Below are 23,255 nucleotides of genomic sequence, written 5' to 3' on the forward strand. Positions count from 1 at the left end.
CACCATTACACCATACACGGTTTTTGGGAAGTTTACACCATCCAAGGGCTGTAGTAAGCGCAAATCTTAGAAGAGCTGATACCCCAGAAGTAGTGCACCTACTACAGATTATTATAAAGAGAGATTAATTTGGAATTTTCATGTTATTTAGCTCTTCAACTCTTTCGATTTTTATACATTCCTGGCTATTAAATATTCGACTTTCAGTGTTCCTGATGAAAATCAACCCAGAGGTCGCTTCAAACGCATTAAATTTATAATGTGTTATTTTCAGTTATTTAGGGAACTGGTTGATTGCAAGTTCACTTAGGTTTAGAGGTGACGCTTACAAGTGTTCAGTTTCGTCTATGCAGTTTTCTTTTACATTTATCTATAAAAAAATTCTAAATGTATAACCATCATACTTACGTCAAACAAATCTATTTTTGTATTATCATTCGGTACTGAGGCAAACATTTTTTTTTTTTTTTTTAAGATCTGCACTTTTGTTCTTTTTTCAGTACTATACTCATTGTTCTTATGAAACACAAAACTGTTTAATCAAAATTAAAAGTCAACACTAAGTTCATGGATGTAATTGTGTACATGTAGTTACAATTAAAGTGTCGATACGAAAGTGTAAATTAATTCTTTTCTTCGTGATCACAATTGTCTTATTCTGTTTGTCATGGACTCAATTTTGATAATAGTGTAAGGCTAGTTGTATTGTCTATCACGAACGCAAAGCGCTGTAGTCCACGTTTCTGGAATTCACGGTTAGTTTTCGGTACATTTGCCTCATCTAGTTATGATGTAGTGTGTTGTTGTTAGGATATTAATTCGAATCGAGTGACTTGAAGGAATGTCTGAAGTAATATTTCTTCCGAAATATTCCCAAGAAAATCTTAATTTATAACTAAAAGAAAGAAAAATAAACTACCCATGCAAGCTTCAATCCGATATAAATGTGTGATTTGTCGACCAACAAAACAGGCATGTTCATTTTCTGTTTGCCATCGCGTTGTCATTTTATTTTCGGTCTGTGAGTTGACTCTCCCTCTGCTGTCTTTTGCCTCTCTTTTAAAAATAAAGATAATACTTCTAACGCAGTGCCTGTGCTCTTGGATGAGTTTTATTAATTAATCATACTGTCTTATCTCCTTCTTTTTCCACTTCTCTTTGTTAAATTTCATGGTTACTCCGCTGACGATCATCATAGTCTAGTGAGTCTCCTGTCTATCTCAAAACTGTCCAACAAATTTTCATGTCGTGTCCCAAATTTCTTATGTTGTGCTGACTTGTGGCTTTTAAGATTAAGGACTGAATAGAATTTGAATCGAGGATTCTATTCAAAAATCAGATTACGATTACCTAAAATTACAATAGTATTATCTCTGTCAATTATATGTTCAAATATTGTTCTTTTGTATAAGAAAATTAACCACGTCATGTGATATTGAGCATATGGCGTTTTTCTGGTTTCACTCGAGTGCCTCTAATACTGTGGATTCATTATTATTCGTGGGATACCAATTTTCGTGGTTTTCATTCATACAGATACACAACGAATTTAAATGTTCAACGAATCACAAATTTGCTATTGGGTTGTATACAGACTTTGAAAAAGCCCCGAAATCAAATATCCATGAAAATAAAAGATTACCTCAATCCACGAAAATTGATACCCACGAACATAAATGAATTCACAGTAATGTTAGAGTAGCTATAGGTGAAACATGCACACTTATAATACGACCGGGATAATCGTGCATATTGGTTCCCCAATGATAACTTCTATTCACACTGTCGCTTGATATGTTTCATAAGGCACCTTTACCATAAGCCCAAATTGAATCTGATACCGATACAAAAACTGTAACCAAGTATATGTCAATGAGTTAAATATTCATTTGTAAATGCTAGTGTTTTTTTATTTGATGCAATTATATGCACATGTTTTATTTGTTGTTGTTTTTTTTTCAGTTTGATTTTCGAGAAAAAAACGACATGGTTATAAAATACAAATAATTACACCATTACTAACAAAATTCTATATTAATAGTCTTGTAATGAACAACTCTTAATCAAATTCACAATTTGTAAAAGCAATCCATTATAGTCCAAAGCACGGTCTTTAACACGGAGACTTGTCTCAAACCGAACAGCAAGCTATTTATGGCCCAAAAAATTACCAGTGTAAAACCATTTGAACGGGAATACCAACGGTCTAATCTAAATTAGAATAAGAAAACCACATCAACAAGCATAGTTCATTTTTCAATTGTGCTATTTTGATGTTTGGTCGTAAATTAATTTTAGGTGTTCGTAGTTATTCTATGCTGTACATGTTGAGATGTGGTATTATATTGTTTATTTGTGTATTTCTCTGTCCTAAATGTTCTTTCCTTTGTTTGTGTTATATCCCTGTCAAGTGTTGTTGTCATTTTAGTGTTTTTTTTTTAACATTGTCATATAAACGGGAGGTTTTGCTAGCCATTAAACCAGGTTCAATACACATTTATTTCTGAAAATGGCCTGTAGTAAGTCAGGAATATGGCAGTTGTCATCACATAGTCTGTTTCTATGTATGGTGGCGTTTATTCTTTGTAGAAAGTCAGAGTTTCTGTTGTTCCGTTTTGTTTCCTCTAATAGTTGATGTGTTTCCCTCAGTTTTGGTTTGCTTAAATTTAATCAATTTTGAACTATAGAACAACGGTATACTACTTTTGTCTTTATCTATTTATTTGTATGAACAATACCCGCATATTCATCTATATTTCTGAAACTGACAATATCAAATCGAATGCTTCTTGAAAATCAGGTCGTATTATTGAGCTCACGGTACCAATTTTTTGTTTGAAAAACAAAATAGATTAATTATTATTTAAAATAATTAATACAGAAAGCTGCACTATTTGTTCCAAGTTTAATTGACAATCTCCTAGTCCTCGGAACAGGAAAATCTACTTGGGACAGTGCATTTAAATAATATGCATACTTGGTACCGGAAAATCTTCTCGGACACTGTAATCAGCGTACGCGGTGCATCGAAAAATCTACTTGTAACACTGTTGTCGAATAATCAGCGTTCTCGGTGCATCGTTATTTACTTGTGCCACTGCATTCTTATACTCAGCATGTTTGGTGCATGGTACTGTAGATTCATTAATATTCGTTGGATACCAATTTTCGTGGACTTCGTGGGAACAGGAGAACCACGAATTAAAATGTTCAACGAATTACAATTTTTTAAAGGTATGTATGCAGACTTCGGCATAGTCACGAAATTCAGTATCCACGAAAGTTCAAATTTTCTTAAACCACGAAAATTGGAACCCACGAAAATAAATGAATCCACAGTAACCGATTCACAAGATCCCGATAACATGTTTAACCCCGCGACATTATTTATGTATGTGCCTGTCCCAAGTCAGGAGCCTGTAATTCAGTGGTTGTCGTTTGTTAATGTGTTACATATTTGTTTTTCGTTAAATGTTTTTTACATAAATAAGGCCGTTAGTTTTCTCGTTTGAATTGTTTTACATTGTCTTATCGGGGCCTTTTATAGCTGACTATGCGGTATGGGCTTTGCTCATTGTTGAAGGCCGTACGGTGATCTATAGTTGTTAATGTCTGTGTCATTTTGGACTTTTGTGGATAGCTGTCTTATTGGCAATCATACCACATCTTCTTTTTTATATCACAAGATCAAACAGCATTTTGATATGAAGACTTGGTTAATATTAAAGTCTATATTATCACCAAGTACTCTGTATACTTGGTGAATCAAATTCTAGTTTCAGATATATTGTAAACCGCATAGAGGTTCCTGGAGAGAAGCTCACAGTAGGAACATAATTTCCGTATTTATACAAAATTGTTGGCACGGGTTAGGTCATACACAAGTTATTCCTAGAACAAGAACAGGAATATGTTACAATGAAAATAAAATGCTAACAAATACAAAATGAGCAATTACACAAATAAATAAAGTCAATATGGAGATTTAAAGAAGTCATTATTAAAATAATATAAGGTCCCGTATACTGTTTCTTGTGTAAAATACGGATCAGAACACAAATATGGACATCTGCATGTATCGAGTGTGGATCGGAGACCCCAGTGATAATATAAACACATCTATCTTATTAACACAATTAGATATCACAGTAAAAATATAAACTTTCAATCATCAGGGCATAACATTATATATGCGCTGTTACCTAACTTACTATATTATATACCTTAAAGAAATTACGATATCTTAAATATGGCGTTCGTTGTGACATACGAGACACAATGAATTACAGATTGATGCACGTCATAGGTCCAAAGGGGATTTTACATCATGATTAGCATTTGCTTATTAACACCACACAATGTCTGAACACTATTTTGGTACCCTATATGCCGTGAGACGGTTAAATCTCAAACCTGAATAATCATCGATCAACACAAATTTTACAGCGTCAACGAGTAAAAGTGTATTCAGAGCATTCTATTATACGTATGTGAAATTATTCATACGCAGCACATTCATTTAAAAACAACGGCGAATGATAAATGTATATAATATGTAAGCTCAGATCGACATCTCAAGTTGTACATACGTTGTAAAAGTGTATTTCGTAGAGCTTTTATAGGGTAAACTAACAACAGAAATAGAAATCCAAGTAGAATTCAAATCGAAAAGTTCTTTATCAAATGGCAATTTTAAAAGCTAAACATGTCAAACTAATTGCAAGCAGCTGCCATATTTATATCTTGGTACAGGTCTGTGGATTTAACCTCGTTTTATAGCTCACTAAATCTCATGCAATATGATGTACCAAGTAATTATCAATATCATACTTTCAGATTTAGATCTCGAACAATATAAAGGAGTATATTGATTGAGTTCACATATACAAAAATGAATTCCAACCTACCCAATTCTCTCTGTTGTCAGTTGCGGTATCAGTTTCATATCATGGTGAAGATGATTATTAAAGGAAGGCATTTCGTGTGAATATCCATTGAGACTTATGTTTTTTTCGGAAATGATGGCAACAACTACAGATCATGATACTGGATACATCATGTGCATAACCAAGCTTGTAAAAAGTAAAATCACAAAAATTCTGAACTCCGAGGAAAATTCAAAACGGAAGGCCCCTTATCAAATGCCTAAATCGAATGGACAACAACTTTCATATTCCTGACTTGGTTCAGACATTTTCAAATGAAAAAAATCTATAGCATGACTAGAAAGAACTTATTAAAGGGTTTTTTTTCATGAAATAAAGTCCATTATAACTGTTGGCAACATACGTCAACCAAAGTACCTATAGAAGGAGCAATTTGAAAAAGAATGTTGCAAGGTTAAACGAGTTTGTGTGTGCTCTTGTACAGTTTGTAGTTTGCTACTTATTGCCTCGTCAAATCGATACTGATAACAAAACAGGGTTAGTTGAGTATAACCTTGCCGGCTTTATATCTTCTAGAAATGGCAATAATATAGGGTTATTGCATGAATATTGGGGAATATTGTCCCGAGTAGAATTTTATATTGCACGAGCTTGCATTAACAAATTACTAGTGTTGGAGTCTTTGGCTGTGAATACAAAATGCCAGCTCGTTTTGTTCAATAATTCTCGTCATAAATATGGCTATATCGTACCATGGTGTTGAGACGGAAACGGACATTTTCAGATGATCAGTGAAGTGACATTGTCTGAGAAGTTATCAGTTATGTCACAAGGCGACTTTATCATGCTTAATTTTGTCAATCGTAAAATGTTCATAGGGAATATGAAAAGACGAGTAATAGACAGATTAACAGATTATCAGGTTTTCTTTGTACACAAAAAATAAATGAACACAATATTATACCTCAGAAAATTTTTAGGAATTTTGGTCCTCAATGCTCTTCAACTTCGTATTTTATAACTACTTTGAAAAAAGGTATATTTGTATACCTATGTTTTATCATATATGACAAATAATTGATAGATTAATTCCTCTAAAATAATTAATACACTTTTGATAGTAAAAGCACTAGTAAGCTGTTACTGATAGGTATTTGATGAATATGCGCTGTAAACACATAAAAACATATGTATTATGCTTTTTAACACTCATTTATAAAATCTAATTTAAAAAAAGAAACCATCTATTATGATAAATGTTAAACCACATCATTTATAATGTGTGATCAGTTATTCTTTATGTCTTCTTTCAAGGTTAACATTTGTTTTAATGACGTTGATAAAGGTAAACTAAAGTCTTAGGGAAAACATGATAAAACCATTTTAAATGTATATGTATACCTAACAAGATCTGGGTTAGCACTGCCTTCCCAAAATTTTAATGAATTCAGCTGACCATGTACCTTTTGACGAATAAATCTATCACAAAACTCATATAATTGACAATATCAATCCTGAATATTGATAATGCTTCATATTACTTACTTGAATACCTTAATTGCAAAAACGTATGATTGGCTGAATTTGGAATTTTGAATCCTCAGTGCTCTTTAACTTTGTACTTGCTTGGCTTTACAACTATTTTGATCTGAGCGTCACTGATGAGTCTTATGAAGACGAAACGCGTGTTTGGCGTATTAAATTATAATCCGGGTACCTTTGATAACTAATAAAAGACAATATGAAATCTACAGCCACGAGACAACTTTCTAACAAAACAACACAACTAATCATGTGACATCTTCGTAGGTCTATATACAATAGGAAGATGTCTGTTCAGTACATTGAGCTCACAATACTAAATAAAAGATTAGTTCAACCTTTAACATAACCTTCTCAAAACACAAGAACAAATACTCAGAAGTGACAAAAAATAACCACAAACACATGCACAAAAAATGAGTTGAAACGCCCGTTTGTATTTCTAATTAGGGGATAATAAACATAAAGAAATCGGTACTAACAAACACAGTAAAAAGGAAGAAAAGTATCTATGAAGGGATTTTTCGATATATAATCGATTGCAAAAAACACTAACTAGTATATAATATAAACAAAGATGTTGTATGATTGCCAATGAGACAACGCCCCACAAGATACCAAAATGACACAGAAACTAACAACTTGGTAATTCATAAGTTTTAAGGTATTTACTCAGTCACTGTAAGCAAGCTTAAGTTGTGCTTATACATGTATGTTAAAAGCATGCCTCACTTTTAAACTGATGATTATACTTCAGAGTATTTTTCATATTGTTGTTCAAAAGACAATCAACTCCCTTCTTAGTCATTAATTTACAAATATCGATAATTCTTTCATCTGATTTAAGAAGAACCCGATATGGGTGCTGGAAACGTTGCAGTTGCTAAAAACAACATTTGGAGGGAATAGTTTCAAAAATGATTCTTGTAACAACTGAAACTTTGGCTGTTTTTTTTTGCACCGCGGAGATCAAGAGGTATTATTAAGTGAGAGGACATCATATATATAAAGAACAGTAAAGGGAAAAGATAATGAAAGCTTCTTTTCTTTATAAATCAATATATAAATGTGCCAGTACTAATTCTGGAGTTCCGTGAAATGACTTCTTTTGACTTTATAAGTGTGGTTTTATGAAGAATCTTATGTTCAATGCAGATTTTTATTTTCATATTTTATTCTCAAACTTTCCTTAGTAGAGGCAATAAGAGTATTGTAAATGGTCAACACACATGCCTCTTTATAAGGATATTCTACCTATTGTGTCCGTTTTGTTCACGCATTGTAGTAAATATAATGCAATATGATGCGACTGTCATACAAATGAAAGATTTAGTGCTATAAAACCCGGTTCAGTCCACCATTTTCCCAATTGAAAATGCCAGTACCATGTCAGGAATATGAAAGTTGTTGTCCATTCGTTTGATAAGTTTTATCATTTGATTTTGTTATCTGATTAGGAATCTCCGTTTTCAATTTTCCTCGGAGTTCAATATTGTTGTGATTTTACTCATTAAGAAAAGTGTCCTTTCAGGTTCATATGCTTTTGAGGTCTTCTTGGCTTCTACATAGAGCAAAACGCTTACCATATAGGCAGTTTTCAAAGGTACGAAATAAAAACATAAACCAAGTTATCTGGAAAAAACTAACGGCCTAATTTTAAACAATACACATCAGGAAAAACAAATATGACAGAGATAAACTGACAAAAAGCCGCTGTATAACAGGTTCCTAATTTGAATAAAAACTCTTCAACAAAACCTAAATATGACAACCATGAACCGTCGAAATTCCTTAAATTAAAACCGCTTAACTATAGACAGTTAGAGTACTCACATTTAAGGAAAGCTAATTCAAAGTGGGCAATTAAAACTAATGAATACATCACGTTTGTGCCAATAAATAAACTCATCATAGATACCCATGATACCAGGATTTAATTTTGTATTTACGAAAGACGCGCATTTCGGCTACAAAAGACTCACCAGTGACGCTTTAATCCAAAAAAGTTAAAAAGGCAAAATAAAGTACGGTTGATTCATTGTGTGTTTAATTTTATGATTTCTTTTTTCTTTTAATGTTTCCAAAAGTACAAAGAATTTTTTCTGGGATTTTTAAATGATCCATTACTAGCAGTTTTTAAATGATCCATTACTAGCAGTTTTTAAATGCTTGTTTTAACCGAATTGTTTACAATCTGCGCCTATTTTTATCGTTTAAGTATTCATTTTTGGCAAAAAAGCAGACTGTTTTTACTAGAAATTTTGGTTTTATTATTACAAAGACTCGTTTTTAAATCTGTGGTCTGAAAACCCATTATTCATCTTCTTTCCCTTTCTTATTGAAACATGTCTCATAAGTCTACATTTTTTACCAAACGAACATTATATAAGACTTTTCAAACAATCGAATATTCAGCACCATACTGTGTTATCATTTTGAAGCGGAACAAGTAACAATCAAGTAAGTTTCTGTTGTTAAAACTCATTCTTACGTTAACTGTATAATGTCAAGAAAAGTTATACTGATAATTATTGACGGCAATTAAAATGTTGTAGGTAAACTATAAACAAATGGCTACAAAACGTTATATTTCTTACAGGTCTTTTGTATCTCTTAAAATATAAAATCATACGTCTGCCATTAATAATGTTTAAAAACTACAGGGGATTAGGTCCTGTTTCTTTTATATAGATCAGAACTTTAATCTTTGAAAAATGACTATAGAATATTATTGACAAAATCCTTATCAATATTAATCATTCACAAAGTAACTTCTTTAATTTTTCAAATTACTAAATGTATATATAGATTGATCATAACAATATGTTTAAAAGTGTAAAAAACGTTGTAATAATGTCTTGACAAGTTTTCATAGTCTTAGATCTTTAGATAGCAGAACAGTTAAATAGTTTTTTTTTTTATTTCAAGGATTTTTTGTTTCTATTCCTGATTGTGTCAGTATGACTACTTGGGTATTCGAAATATGGGTAATGCATACACAGTCAAGGAAAGTTCGAAACAATAGTCCAGAAGGGCAAAAATTAAGCCTTAAACTTACCAAACGAATGGATAACAACTGTCTCGTATTCGTTAACGCTTACTATAACGACTCACAAGGTCTAGATCATTTTGGATTCATGCGATTTGTTACCTTGATCAGTCTTCGTAATCGATTAATTTAGATTTGAACATCGGTAAATAAAGGTTTTCTCAATAAGATCACAAGATTGGAATGACTCGTTATGGGTTTTAGTTAAAGTGGATGTTTCTTGTCTTTTATTTGTTTCATAGCTAAGTAGTGACTTATTTTCAGATTGCTCGAGTTATGTTTATCTTGTATACGATTATCTGGAAATTTTAAATGAATCCCATAAAAAATATGTGTTATACCGAATTACAATAACCTATAATTACAATGTAAAAAAAATCAATTTTAATATTCTACTGAAATATTTAAAGTTCACTTTAAATTGTTGATGTAGATGTTATCGCTTATCATGTGAAAAGGGATTTATTCAAATTTTTCCAGAAACGATAGATTGAGTCATGTTTGCTATTTGGCTATTGTCATTGACTAATACCATTACAAAATGTATTCAAACGCGTTTGAACAATACAGATATATATATATTGTTTAATTATTGTTGGTAGGCTTCTTTGTTATTCGATTAATATCATTGTATTAAAAAGAAGGTTATGTAAAATCTATATAATTAATTCTTTTTTTCAAAAAAATTTCAATTATATTTGCTAAGACAATCCTCTTTGTTTTTATTCCAAGTATCAAAAATTCGTTTTGATCTTTTATTTGCAGCTATAATTATCCCCCCCCCCCCCAAAAAAAAACAAAAAAAAAACGTAAAACGTTAAACGTTCTTTAGATTTAAAAAGACGCTTTCGTTTGAGATTGACAAATATAATTTCTAAGCAAAGAAAATATATGTGTGTTTGAACATAGAACTAACAGTTTAATTTGAATAGATTACCTTAGCTTTGTTTGACAAATCATTTTAGGAATATTTCGTACTTTACTAGGCCATTTTGTTAACTAATTCTTTTCTAGCTTCACTGCTGAGTCTTTTGTTGACGAAACATGAGTCAGGCGCAGTTACAAAAATCAATAATGAATTTATTTTGGAGTTGACGCAATCCATTCAGTTTTTGTTTCTTTCTTTATTATGATATTCGTAATCAAATAATGATATTTTTGGAAAAAAATCATAAAAGATACCAATTACAATTATTCCATACTGGCGTTTTGTCTTCAAAATACTTATCAGCATTAAAAACAATATAAAGGCAAAATAAAGAACGAGATTGAGGAGCATTGTGACCCTGTATTCCGCAAAAAGTTGAAAAATACGGGTTTGGTAATCTATTTCTACGGTAGAACGTTTGGTAGTAAGTTATTGTTGCCTAACTTTAATGTGCTAATAATCAAACGACCATCTGATATTAATGTCTTCTATGGCAGAATGAAGATTACAATTTGTCTACTGCTTGTCATCTGTAGTGCAGTCAGTGCCCATTTATCGTATGGTAGTGGACGTGGATGGGGATGGGGAGGTAGACGTGGTGGAGGATGGGGAGGTGGACATGGTGGTGGATGGGGAGGTGGATGGGGAGGTAGACGTTATGGCGGATGGGGAGGTAGACGTTATGGTGGATGGGGAGGAAGATCATACGTAGGATCTGGACATGTTTATGTTGAAAGACAGCCTTGGTGGTATACCTATGGCGCAGGAGGCGGTGGATATGGTGGTGGTTACGGAAGTGGTTACGGAGGTGGTTACGGAAGTGGTTACGGAGGTGGTTACGGAAGTGGTTACGGAAGTGGTTACGGAAGTGGTTACTACGGAGGAGGTGGTGGTTACGGAAGTGGTTACTACGGAGGTGGTTCCGGAAGTCGTAAAGGTAGGATGATTGTGTTCAAATAGTGTTATTATAATACCCTGACAATATGGTATAAGCTGCAAATTGTGGTTTTTCTATTTGGTACTAACCAATATATCGAAATGATTTTCTCTATTATTTCGTCCATTTGCTTCTTATTGTGAAACATCATGAATAATAGTCTTTTTCAAAAGGAAAATATGAATCAACAAGTTGTTTTCTTCGTAGTTTATTCATTTCAAACAGACAGTACAGGAATGAAGTTTTTTTCTTCTGAAATCTGAAACAAAAAGTGAAATCACAAAATTACTGAACTCCGAGTAAAATTCAAAACGGAAAGTCCCTAACCAAATGGCAAAACAAAATGACAAAACTAATAAACGAATTGACAACAACTGTCATATTCCTGACTTGGTACAGGCATTTTCAAATGTGGAAATTTGTGGGTTAAACCTGGTTTTATAGAGCTAAACCTCTCACTTGGACGACAGTTGCATCAATTTCCATTATAATGACAGTGATTCATGAACAAAATGTCACAAGCAGATCCTGCTCCAATTGTGGCACCCATCGTGTTGTTCGTGCTGTTACAAAGTCGGTAACTAGCATAATTCGGTAGGTCAGATTCGTGAATAAGGAAGGGATTGTAGTTACGACATAAGGAACAGATCCGATATCATCTGTATAAAATGTCATAATGGGTTGCAGTATCTTCAGACTTATCAATACTGAACGATAAAAAATGTAAGATACGGTTATAATCAGCACTTCTGTGTTGACTTGAGTTATCATTGATATGTTCATTATTATAAATTAACTGTTTACAAAGCTTTACATTTTCGAAATAGTAAGGCTTTTCTACCTAGGAAATTGATTACCTTAGCTGTATTTGGTAAAATATTTTGTTCCTCAATGCTCTTCAACTTCGTACTTGATTTGGTCTTTTTAACATTTTTGTATTCGAGCGTCACTGATGAGTCTGTTGAATACGAAACCAGCGTCTGGCGCAAATATAAAATTACAATCCTAATATCTATGATGAGTTTAATTAGATGTTCTATGAATTAAAATCTATCATGGTTCATAAGATAACAATCGGACAAAACAATACCTAGAACAGAGAACACAGAATGGAAGAAACTTTTTTCAAATGTAGTAGTTAATTGCTAAAACCTTAAATTAAACATGTTTAACAAAATAAGTAACATTACAGCACAAAATGTTTTTTTTTTAACTTACATTTCATATATTGTAGGCTATTAGATACAGATTGTTTCCCACAACGGACAACGGATGATGTTACTTCAGTATATTAAATATTATAGTTGCATTCAATTCGTATAGATTTTTTTTCTAATCCAAGTTTATGGTAATTTCTTGGCTGTAGCGTATCTCGACTCAAAAGGGTGTGAATGTTGTTTGGAAAGAGAAGGCTATGATGAGTAGAAATTTATCCACTTCATGTTTTATTTGTTACCATCAGTTACGGCTCATCTAGTTAGTCCTAAAATATAATTCTTATCAATGTACGTTTGGTTCTTTCAATTTACAATTTGCCGTTTCAGAATGTAATGTGCTGTTGGTAATTTCAACATTCGTATCAGCAACCGGATGTGGGTTTCAGCTGGTCACTTAATAAAAATGTGTACTGGTTCAGTGAAAATGCACTTCACACTTTACTGAGAAACATATAAATGAACTAAAATAAAAAATAAAAAACATACCAGACTAGCAAAGGTCAGAGGCTCCATACTTGCGATAGGGGTAAAACAAAAAATGCGGCAGGGTCAAACATGTTTTGGGAGATCTCATGCCTCCCTCTATACTATACCAATGAGAATAAACAAACATGCAGCAACATGCACAGAAAAACTCACTTTATAAACAAGAGTGAGTGCGATGTCAGAATAGGTAACACAAGAAACGAAGCAGAATGACAACAATACATACAATAACAAAGGACTAATAGCAGTTACTGACATGCCAGCTCGTGACTACAATTATTCTAATCTTCATATGAAAAATCAATCCCTTCCAATAAGGGTATCATATCATCAGAAAATATATGAGAAAAACATAACCCGTATCATGCTAACAATTCGTTTTAAAATATGTGTGTTTATTTCTGATGCAAACACTGATTCATCTAATTTATACAGATTTATTGATATTGAAAATTCAAAACCGAAGAGCCAAATTAATACCCTCGAACCATGAGAGAATAGTTTACAGATATTGCATTTTGCGAGAAAAAAAACTTGGAAAGGTGTTTACAATCGTTCGAAATTTCAAATTATTCTATCTTTATAATATATTCCAAACTCTCTGATAAATATTTTGCCTGGTTAGTAGATGACAATTATTTTCCAATGGATAATGATTACAATGCACTCTCATTTAATACTGAACGGACACGTATACTATAGCTGATTGTGTGATATTCCTTTATAAAAAAAATAAAACAGTACACACCTGATCAGATAGATTGTATTAATATTGTCCAAAGTCTTTGTGTAAAATGGTACAACAGTTATTGAGATTTGGCTAATGACTGCTTTAAAACAATAATCAAAAAGTTTGTGGTATGATTGCCAATTAAACAAATCTCCACAAAAGACCAAATATTACACATACATTTACAACTATAGGTCACCGTACGACCTTCAATAATAAGCAAAGCCCTTATCGCATAATTAGCAATAAAGGGCCCGAATTGACAAATGTAAAATAATTCAAACGAGAAAATCAACGGCATAATTAATGTTCAAAATTTTAAACGAACAACAAAAATGTAACAGCAACAAATGCCAACAACTGAATAGCAAGTTACTGACTTGGGACAGCCACACACAGATTGAGACGAGGTTAAAGATGTCAGCAGGCGCTCACCCTCCCCTTTGCAAGACCATGATGAAATATTTCTAGCGCAATCTTTTCAAAATCTATAGACTGTGAAGTAATTTTGTGAAAGTTTGTAAGTGACTTAGGAGACAGATGAATTATTATGTCGCCTCTTTTTGCCAATGAACAGATATTGAAAAGTTAATATCATGACAGCAGCTCACGCTCTTACAGATTGCGACATGTTTTCTCTAATCGAAATTGGCAAAAGACAACAGTAACAAGGGGTCAGGAAAAACATGCATGTATCAAAATTTTTCATTCAAGCTGGTTCTTATGTTGCAGTGAAAATCAGTTCGTCGCTGATCAAAATGATTTCAGAAGAAATGATCAACCAGTACATGATGGTCTGAATAAACTCATCAGTATTGTCGGTGCTATGCAATGACTACTTATTTTTTCTCTAGTATTTTGTTACCTTTTCTAATTGATGTGCATATTGGTGTCTATTGTTAGTGTAATATAATTATACATGGACAGCAACCTTTGAAGCCTAATCTCCCTGTGAATCTTTGTTTGTAGTTCAAATATATATCGGGCTTTCAAGTCTGCTATATATTTAATTGTTTATAGATATAAGAATGATGTGGTATGAGTTCCAATGAGACAGCTCTCCGTGAAGGTAACAATTTGTATAAGTAACCAATAAAGGTCAATATACGGTCTTCAAAAGGAGCTTTGGCTCACATTGAACAGTAAGGGCCCCAAAAAACTATTAGTGTAAAACCATTGCAACGGTCTAATCAATATAAAAATCTAGAAAAGAAACATTTTTGAACAACATCAACAAACGACAACCATGTCTGTCGTTGTTTTATAAAATAGGGGTCACTTCTTCTCATGTGTTATTGGTCTAGTACTGATTTATTTATTAATTTGAAAACAAACTTGATATACTATAGTGTCATAAACATGAAGACTAATTTTTATAGTTCTAACATCTTCTTAAAATAATCAGTCAAGAATTTCCATCATTTGTTTTCATAACATCATGGTGTTAACTTAACAGTTCTTATTTCTCCTATGTTCTTTATGGCATTTTAACAAAACTTTCCCAATAATATATCTTTGTAGGTGGTCAAATATTATTGCATAGCTAAATCTTAATTATGAATATTTTTTGTCGATAATTTCAGTAGATAGAGATATTTGTTTCATTTTCTTACATGTTGCAAACGAGTGTAGGTATCACTTATATCTGGTAATCAGTCATGAATATGACTAGCTGTATTTGTGGAACATTCCTAGCGCATGCTTCCTTCGAAAAAAAATCACATTTAACATGAGAGACGACTGAGAAATTGTCCAAAATGTCTAAAATTTTCGATGTTTTAAAATCCCTTCTTTTGACCTTTGACCGCAGTTTTAAACAATCTGCACCACTTTGACACTCTACGACATGTCTTAATTAAAGAATATTATATTTATCTACAAAATAAGACCAAAATTAGCCGTGAGGTATTTCGGTCCTTTAAATTTTAAATTTTGTCTTATTTGTCACCGTACTAATGGAAGCCAAGAAAACTAAAACGAAAGTATTTTTGAACCTGAGGGGCTTTCGGACGCACGGATGGATGACGGACAATCACACGGATTGGTTTCTAGACCTGACATGCAGATAACAACATTTTACAAGAAGCTTTCCAATTCAACAGAAATAAGCACAAAACATACAGGTGTAAAACCACCATTTATATTTCCCTATTAGCCTTTGTTAAATTTGTACTTTTCACACAATTGTGCAGAATTTATCTTTGTTTCACATGCATATATACTTGTCATGAGTTACGTTTTATCCTGTACAGGACGATAGATAATTTTTCACTTAACATTTCATTGCAAATGAGAAAATAACCGTCACTGGAATTTCACGAATGAAATTGTCACTCTTTTTTTTTCCTGTGTACAACATTTAGTAGCCATGCAACCTCAAGTTTTCGATATATTCTAGAGATACATGAAATATAAACATACTGATGGTTTGAAGCACACAAGATATATGTTAATGACTCAGAAATATTTAAATGCAAGGACACGTAGGAGTAGTTGCAAATGTCAAATTCAAGGGAATAATTTATTCGACCCTTTATCGTATGCAACCGGATTAGTCGCACTATGATTTGGTGGCATAACACCTAAACCAATCGATGTCCGTTCAATGTTTTACATATTAGCTCCTTGGGACAAAAATGCATTGTTTAACTATTTACGTTAACTTCACGAATCTCATAATGGCACAACCATGAAGCAATGGTTGGAAACGTACATAAATCTCCACACATAATATATCATCCACGACGGGTGCCACATGTTGAGCAGGATCTGCTACCGGCATTGAGCACCTATGATCAGCGCCAGTTTTGGTGGGATTTGTATTGCTAAGTCTTTTTATTAGTTTTCGATGTTGTGTCTTGTGTTTTTTTATTTGTCTGCTTGTTATTTTCTTTTTAAGACATGGCGTTGTCAGTATATTTTCGATCTATTAGTTTGACTGTCCCTTTGGTATCTTTCACCCCTCCTCTATCATGAGTGAGAAATAAATTCTGAGCATTTTTATATAAAGGTTTAGAGAATTACTTTTGACTTTATTAAAGACTGTAATGATGATATATATTTATACAACAACTCATTAATGTGTTAAAGTACATAAATGAATAATGATATGTTAATATCTTGCTTAACAAATATCTCTACCCTGAATCATGTTTTTAAAGTATTTCTCTGGCTCATGTGACCGCGACCAGATCAATATAAAACATGTCGACCAAATATTTCCCTATAGAGTCTGCAATTAATAAAACCTTCTTCTAAATACATCTTATAGGCATCCGCGTGTAACTGAATCAGATCACAAGGCACGTGAAAACTAAATGCAAACGTAAAAGTGTCGATCTTATTACTCTAAAGAATGCTTACGTAATGACTAGAAAAACACTTCACTTAAAAAAGTGGAGTAAATACAAATCAAAAATCGGGTAGCGATAATTATTCGTTTCATATTGTTTGCTTTGAAAGAAAACTCAAATTCTACTCACTGAATATATGTAACCTCAGACTTTTGTTTAAAGAGATAAAGGTGTATTCTTTACTCCTATAAAGGAAGAAATTAATGTCTCTTACTAAGGTATCGGATGTAAATTTTTTTTTTATGGTTCAACAATGTAATAAGTATAATATTATTTGATATCAAATAATAAATTATATATACATATATAAAGATGTATATTTCTTTTCCAGGTGACAGTGGCAGAGGCAGTGGCAGTTGTAGAATACAATAATTTGACCGTTTATTTTGGAACAATAACAGAAAAGAGACCATGACATTTGTTATAACAAAACGTCTTCAGCTGGACAAGAATGATGTTCTTGAAATATTTAAAATTATTTGATATTCGAATTTAAAGGACATGTTAAAATGGTAAAATATTATTATCCGAGGAGCAGAAATTGTCAATTGTTAATTCCATAACAAATTATTTAGATAAAATATAAATTGAACACTCTGAATAACTTTTATATTGTGTTGTTTTAATAATTACAAGACAGACTGTCATCGTGAAAGAATTTGGAATTAGTGTACAAACGAAATATGATCAACTGGATGATTCATAGCCTGCATCAAGGAAATAGGAGGGTGATGCAATAAACTGAAGGATTCATTCTCCGCAATAGCATAATAGGAAGGTCTGGCAATACACTGGGGGATTCGTAGACTGTGGCATTGATAGAGGATAGGAGGATAAAAAAATAAGTGAACAAGTTTCCTGAATGTGACCTACCGTATTAGACTATTTACCAGATTTGTTATTACATAAGCAACACGACGGGTGCCACATGTGGAGCAGGATCTGCTTACCCTTCCGGAGCACCTGAGATCACCCCTAGTTTTTTGGGGGGTTCGTGTTGTTTATTCTTTAGTTTTCTATGTTGTGTCATATGTGCTGTTTTTCTTTTTTTTTTGTCTTTTTCATTTTTAGCCATGGCGTTTTTAGTTTGTTTTAGATTTATGAGTTTGGTATCTTTCGTCCCTCTTTGAGTTTATTAACTAAAATTGCATACATATTATAAGTAATGAAATACATTTTCTAATAAGTTGAAAGAAATTTCTTCCAAGAAGGAACATTAAATGAAGAGAACTTTCTGTGTTTAACAAATGGGGGAAAAATGTAAATATATTACAAGTTTCTATATTTGTTGGAAGAAATTTTGAATGATTTGATATTACTTTGAAGAAATTTCTTCTAACTTGAGAGAGGATGAAAATAGTGAACAAATTAAGTTTATCAACTAAAATCGCCTACGTTATTAGAAATGAATTACATTTTCTAATTAGTTGGAAGAAATTTCTTCCAAGAAGGAACATTAAATGAAGTGAACTATCAGTGTTTATCAAATTGAAATTAATTTTTAATAAAGCCATTTTATCCTACAGTGCAGAAAATCAATATTCGAAAGTTGAAATTTCAGATATACACAATTGAGATTTCCTTTTATTTTGATGTTCAAAAATGTAAATAATATGTAAATTGATATATTTTTCTCATATAGATTTGCGTACAATCAACAGTATTTATCGTCGGTACACAAAACACCATTTTTCAATTGAGGTTGGCCGACGTAAGATAGTCCCAATTGTCGGCGAAGGACTACTGAGCGCCGCCGAAAACATTTTGGCCAAAAGGCACATCTGGTTGTCCTACTGGTATGGATGACCCAGCTGAGACCATCTCTGGTAGAACAAAGGAGCTGGGATGTAAGATTCAGTTACACGGGGATTTGGCAAGCGATGCCTATACGATATATTTAGAATTGCCTATGAAGTATAACATTTCAGTGGTTAGAAACATGACAGAGGACAAGGTACGATAAGGCATGTCTCCCCTATTTTCTCTTTTTTTCAAATTCTGTTTTGGAAAGCTACTTATTATGTTACAATATTCCCTGATGTTTGAAGTTTGTTTGGGTGAACTTCAAATCCACCAATTTCAGCAACTGGGTTAGGTGAGGGGGTAAGATTTCTTTTATTATTCGAATATTGTAATTATTATTCACTTTGCAGGTGTTTGTAAACCGAATTTAGTGCCTGCGCCAACGTGACCCAGAAATCCGGTTGCAAACAAATAATGTTAAAACAAATTATTTCCTTTAATTTGACAGTTATAGGCATTAATCCTACTTTTCATCTCACTTCTGATCCATAAACATATATCTTGAGAGTGTCATAGCACCATTATATTTTTATCAAGTGTTCCTATAAATATAGAATAACTTCCAGTGATGATTTTTTTCAAATATGCAATGAAATGTAAAATGTTGTCTATGGTACGGACGGGTCAAAACTTGATTCATGTCAAGATGTATTCATTTGAAACAAAATGAAATATGCACTTTTTTCCACAAAATGCAAATTTGACAAAGAATAATAGGGGAAATCAAAGATGGTATTACACCTAATTCTTATAGAAGCTGAACATGTACATTTGACCTTTTGCGTGCTCTCATTCTTAAAAGTTCATACTTATTAAGGGAAAAATTACAAACATTAAATATTATGAGTAAAGTGAGTCTCAAAAACATATTTTGTGAGAAATTTGTCTTAAATTAGGACTCAACCATTAATTGACAGATCATGTTATACTAAATGTTTTGTGGAGCTCTTTTCTAACTTTTTCTCCTATTTCTTATTTTCCTAATTAGTAATTATCTAATAAATATAAAGTTTTAAGTAAATGAAATTAATTTTGTAGCATTAACAATTTTACTATTCACTATAAGGTAAGCTTTGTATTTTCTTCTCTGATACGGGGCGTAAATATTTCGAAGATTTGGGTCGAATCGCTGTAGATGTCGTCTGACATTATACTAGATTTTATCAAACTAAAAACCTTGATAGTTATGCCTGAAATAACCAGTTTTACAATGGAAAAAAATAACTTTAAGTTATTCATAAAAAAAGTCTCCTTAAATGAATACCACCAAAACATGGTACGTCAAATCCGGTTTAAAACGAATAAGAATCGAACAAACTCTTCCCTTCAATTTGACATTTGTAGTAAATTAATCCTACATTGCATTGAAATAAACAAATTTTGACTCATAAACATATATCATTGGTATTATTTGTTTATATTTGGTGTTTCTATAGAATATTTTCGAAACTTGAAGTAACATGGTTTCCAAAGCTTCAAAACAGGGAAGAAGGGGCAAAACATGATTAGTTAACGTCAAGTGATGGTTACTATCTTATATGCAATGAAATGATATGTAAAATTTTGTCTGTAATACTGGACAGAATAAAACTTGACTCGTACCAAATATTTCTTTATTTGAAATAAAGATAAATTGTGCACATGTTTTTGAAAAGTGCACATTCAACAAGGGCTCATAGAGGAAAATCAATGGTGGTATTATAACTACATGTTTTGTGCACACTTCTGCTGAATTGGAAACAATATTGTAAAATATTTTTACCTGCAAAGCTATAGGTGAAAATAGGTCAATTGACCAATCCGTTTATTATTCCATCATTCTGTCCGTGCGTCCAAAAGATTGAAAAAAAACTTTCGTAACAGCTTTCTTGTGTTCAGTAGCAGATGGAGATTTAAGTAAATAAATACAAGAAATGAAAATTGAAACACAATCAGAAAAACAGTAAAGTCCGTAAAAATATTGAAATTATGAATCTGCTGGTGCAGAAAAAAAAGGTAAAATCAAAGCGCTGTAAGCGCTGAAGGCAGTTAACCAAAAACCAAGGCAACCGTAATTATGAAAACTGTGGCAATGTTGCCTCAACATTAAACATTCATATATAGTACATTCATGTTTATCTAATGATTTATTTATCAAGGCAAATAATTTATATCTTATCAAGGTTTCAAAAGCAATGCATATATCAATGTATATTTTTTATGGTGAGTCTGCAGTGGTACAAGTTCCCAATGATTGCAGTTGTTCTACTTGGTAGTTAACCTTGGTTTTATTTGACTGCTAGAAGTTCAATTTGACTTAGTATGAACATGTAATAGTATGAATGGACTGGTTTCCCTGGAAAGAAAACTGAGTTTGTGTTCTATAGTACAAAAGTTATGAGACACGAATCAGACAAATGTTCACTACAACAGGGATCAAAGGTGAGGTCTGACTGACCTGCCCATAGTAAATGTAAATGATTTGTTATTTTGTCCCATTTATATGAATATATATAATTTAGGGGTGGGGATCTCATCGGTTTTCAAGTTCTCAAACAGGTAGGGGTATGCAGAGGATTTAGGGGGCAGGGGGCCCGCCCCCCCCCCCTTTTTGGAAAAAAAATTGGTTGCTTATATAGGGAATCACTGAAGCGTGACTGGAGCGGGCCCCTCTTAGGTCAGTCAGTGGGCCCCACTTATGGAAATTTCTGGATCCGCCACTATGGGTAGGGTGACCCTAGGGACTTCCATACATTTCATTTTATTTGTTATATTGTCCCATACATGAATATATATGGTATAGGGGTAGGGATCTCATTGGTTTCCAAGTTTTCAAACAGGAATGGTAGGGTGACCCAAGGGACTCCCCCTATATTTCATTTAATTAGTTATATTGATCCATACATGAATATATATTGTTTTGGTGTGGGAATCTCGACCGTTTCCAAGTTCTCAAACAGGAGGGTTCGGATGACCACAGGGACTTCCCCTATATTTCATTTGATTTGTTATATTGTCCCATACATGAGTATATATGGTTTAGGGGTAAGGATCTTGACCATTTCCAAGTTCTCAAACAGGAGGGTGAACAGTGACCTCAGGGACTCTTCCTATATTTCATTTGATTTTTCATATTGTCACAAACATGAATATATATGGTTAAGGGGTGTGGATCTCGATCGTTTCCAAGTTCTCAAACAGGAGAGGGTCGGATAACTCCAGGGACTCCCCCTATATTTCATTTTTTATTTATTATATTGTCCTATACTTGAATATATGCAGGGGTGGATTCAGACGGGGGAGGGTTGCGGGCTTGCACCCTTTTAAATGTGCAAAGCATGGGTTGTTCTCAGCTTAATAAAGAATATTCCGATAATTTTACCTCAATTTTTTTTAGCCTCGCTCTGCTCGGCGAAAATTTAAGTTTGCGCCCCTCCTAACCTAAAATCCTGGATCTGCCCCTCTTATGGTTTAGGGGTGGGGAGCTCGACCGTTTCCAAGTTATCAAACAGGAGGGGGTAGAGTGGCTCAAAGAATGCCACCTATATATCATATGATTTACTTACATTAAGGAAAATATAATATAGTTGCATTATTTGTGAAAATAAAGAATGAAACTTTCAGCTACTTTAATAATTGACCCTTCAAAATTGAGAAAAAACAAATAACCCCTCGAAATTGCAGTAATATGTTTACACTATAAAAGCATCTCACATGCATTATCATCATTTATCATTTATAAAGAAAATTTAGACTGTGACCATGAACATGTATATTGTTAGATATACTGTTCCCAGCTGTCACGTTGTATTGGATTTTTAAATTAAAATTTGTCAAAAAGTAATTTTGAGTTTCTGAATAAAATATTTTTCTGCTTTTTCTTTCTTTTACATATATCTTTTGGTTTACAATACTAGTGTTTATATTCATTTACCATGCATAGATGTATTTTTTCACCTGCTTGGATTTATTTTGTAAATGATCGCCAAACCCGGAATTACCCTTATCCGCTTCCGGAATCGGATCCGATTTTGTAAAATTTTGTCTTCACGGCCGCCATTGTTATGTGTTCGCAATGTTGTTTTTGTCAATCAGGTACGATTTTACTCGAATTTATACAATATTTGTCGGCGATTTTCTGTATAAAGCTAGCGGTTGAACAAAATGAACATCGCCGTCATGAATAATAATGATAAAAATAAGTTTTTAGCTCGTTTAATTGGAGACTTTGGTGAACATGGTGAAAAGGTTTGCAAAGTAATTTCTTATTTTCTTTCAAATGTAAGGTGACTACGTCGGGCGTAGCTAGAAACCAACTATCCTAGTCGAAATTCCGCTTGCAAAA

At 32.8% G+C, this 23,255-nt stretch overlaps 1 protein-coding gene across 1 annotated transcript; it reads left to right on the top strand.

Moving 5' to 3' along the window:
* Positions 1-8,808: 8,808 nt before the first annotated feature.
* LOC143073493 (uncharacterized) lies at positions 8,809-12,656 on the top strand. Its single transcript, XM_076249076.1, has 3 exons — positions 8,809-8,888; positions 10,903-11,342; positions 12,577-12,656. The coding sequence occupies exons 2-3, from the start codon at positions 10,904-10,906 to the stop codon at positions 12,582-12,584; spliced, it is 447 nt and encodes a 148-aa protein (XP_076105191.1). The 5' UTR covers positions 8,809-8,888; position 10,903; the 3' UTR covers positions 12,585-12,656.
* The last annotated feature ends 10,599 nt before the right edge of the window (positions 12,657-23,255 follow it).

Source organism: Mytilus galloprovincialis, chromosome 4 (genome assembly GCF_965363235.1).
Source record: "Mytilus galloprovincialis chromosome 4, xbMytGall1.hap1.1, whole genome shotgun sequence".
Lineage (NCBI taxonomy): Eukaryota > Metazoa > Mollusca > Bivalvia > Mytilida > Mytilidae > Mytilus > Mytilus galloprovincialis.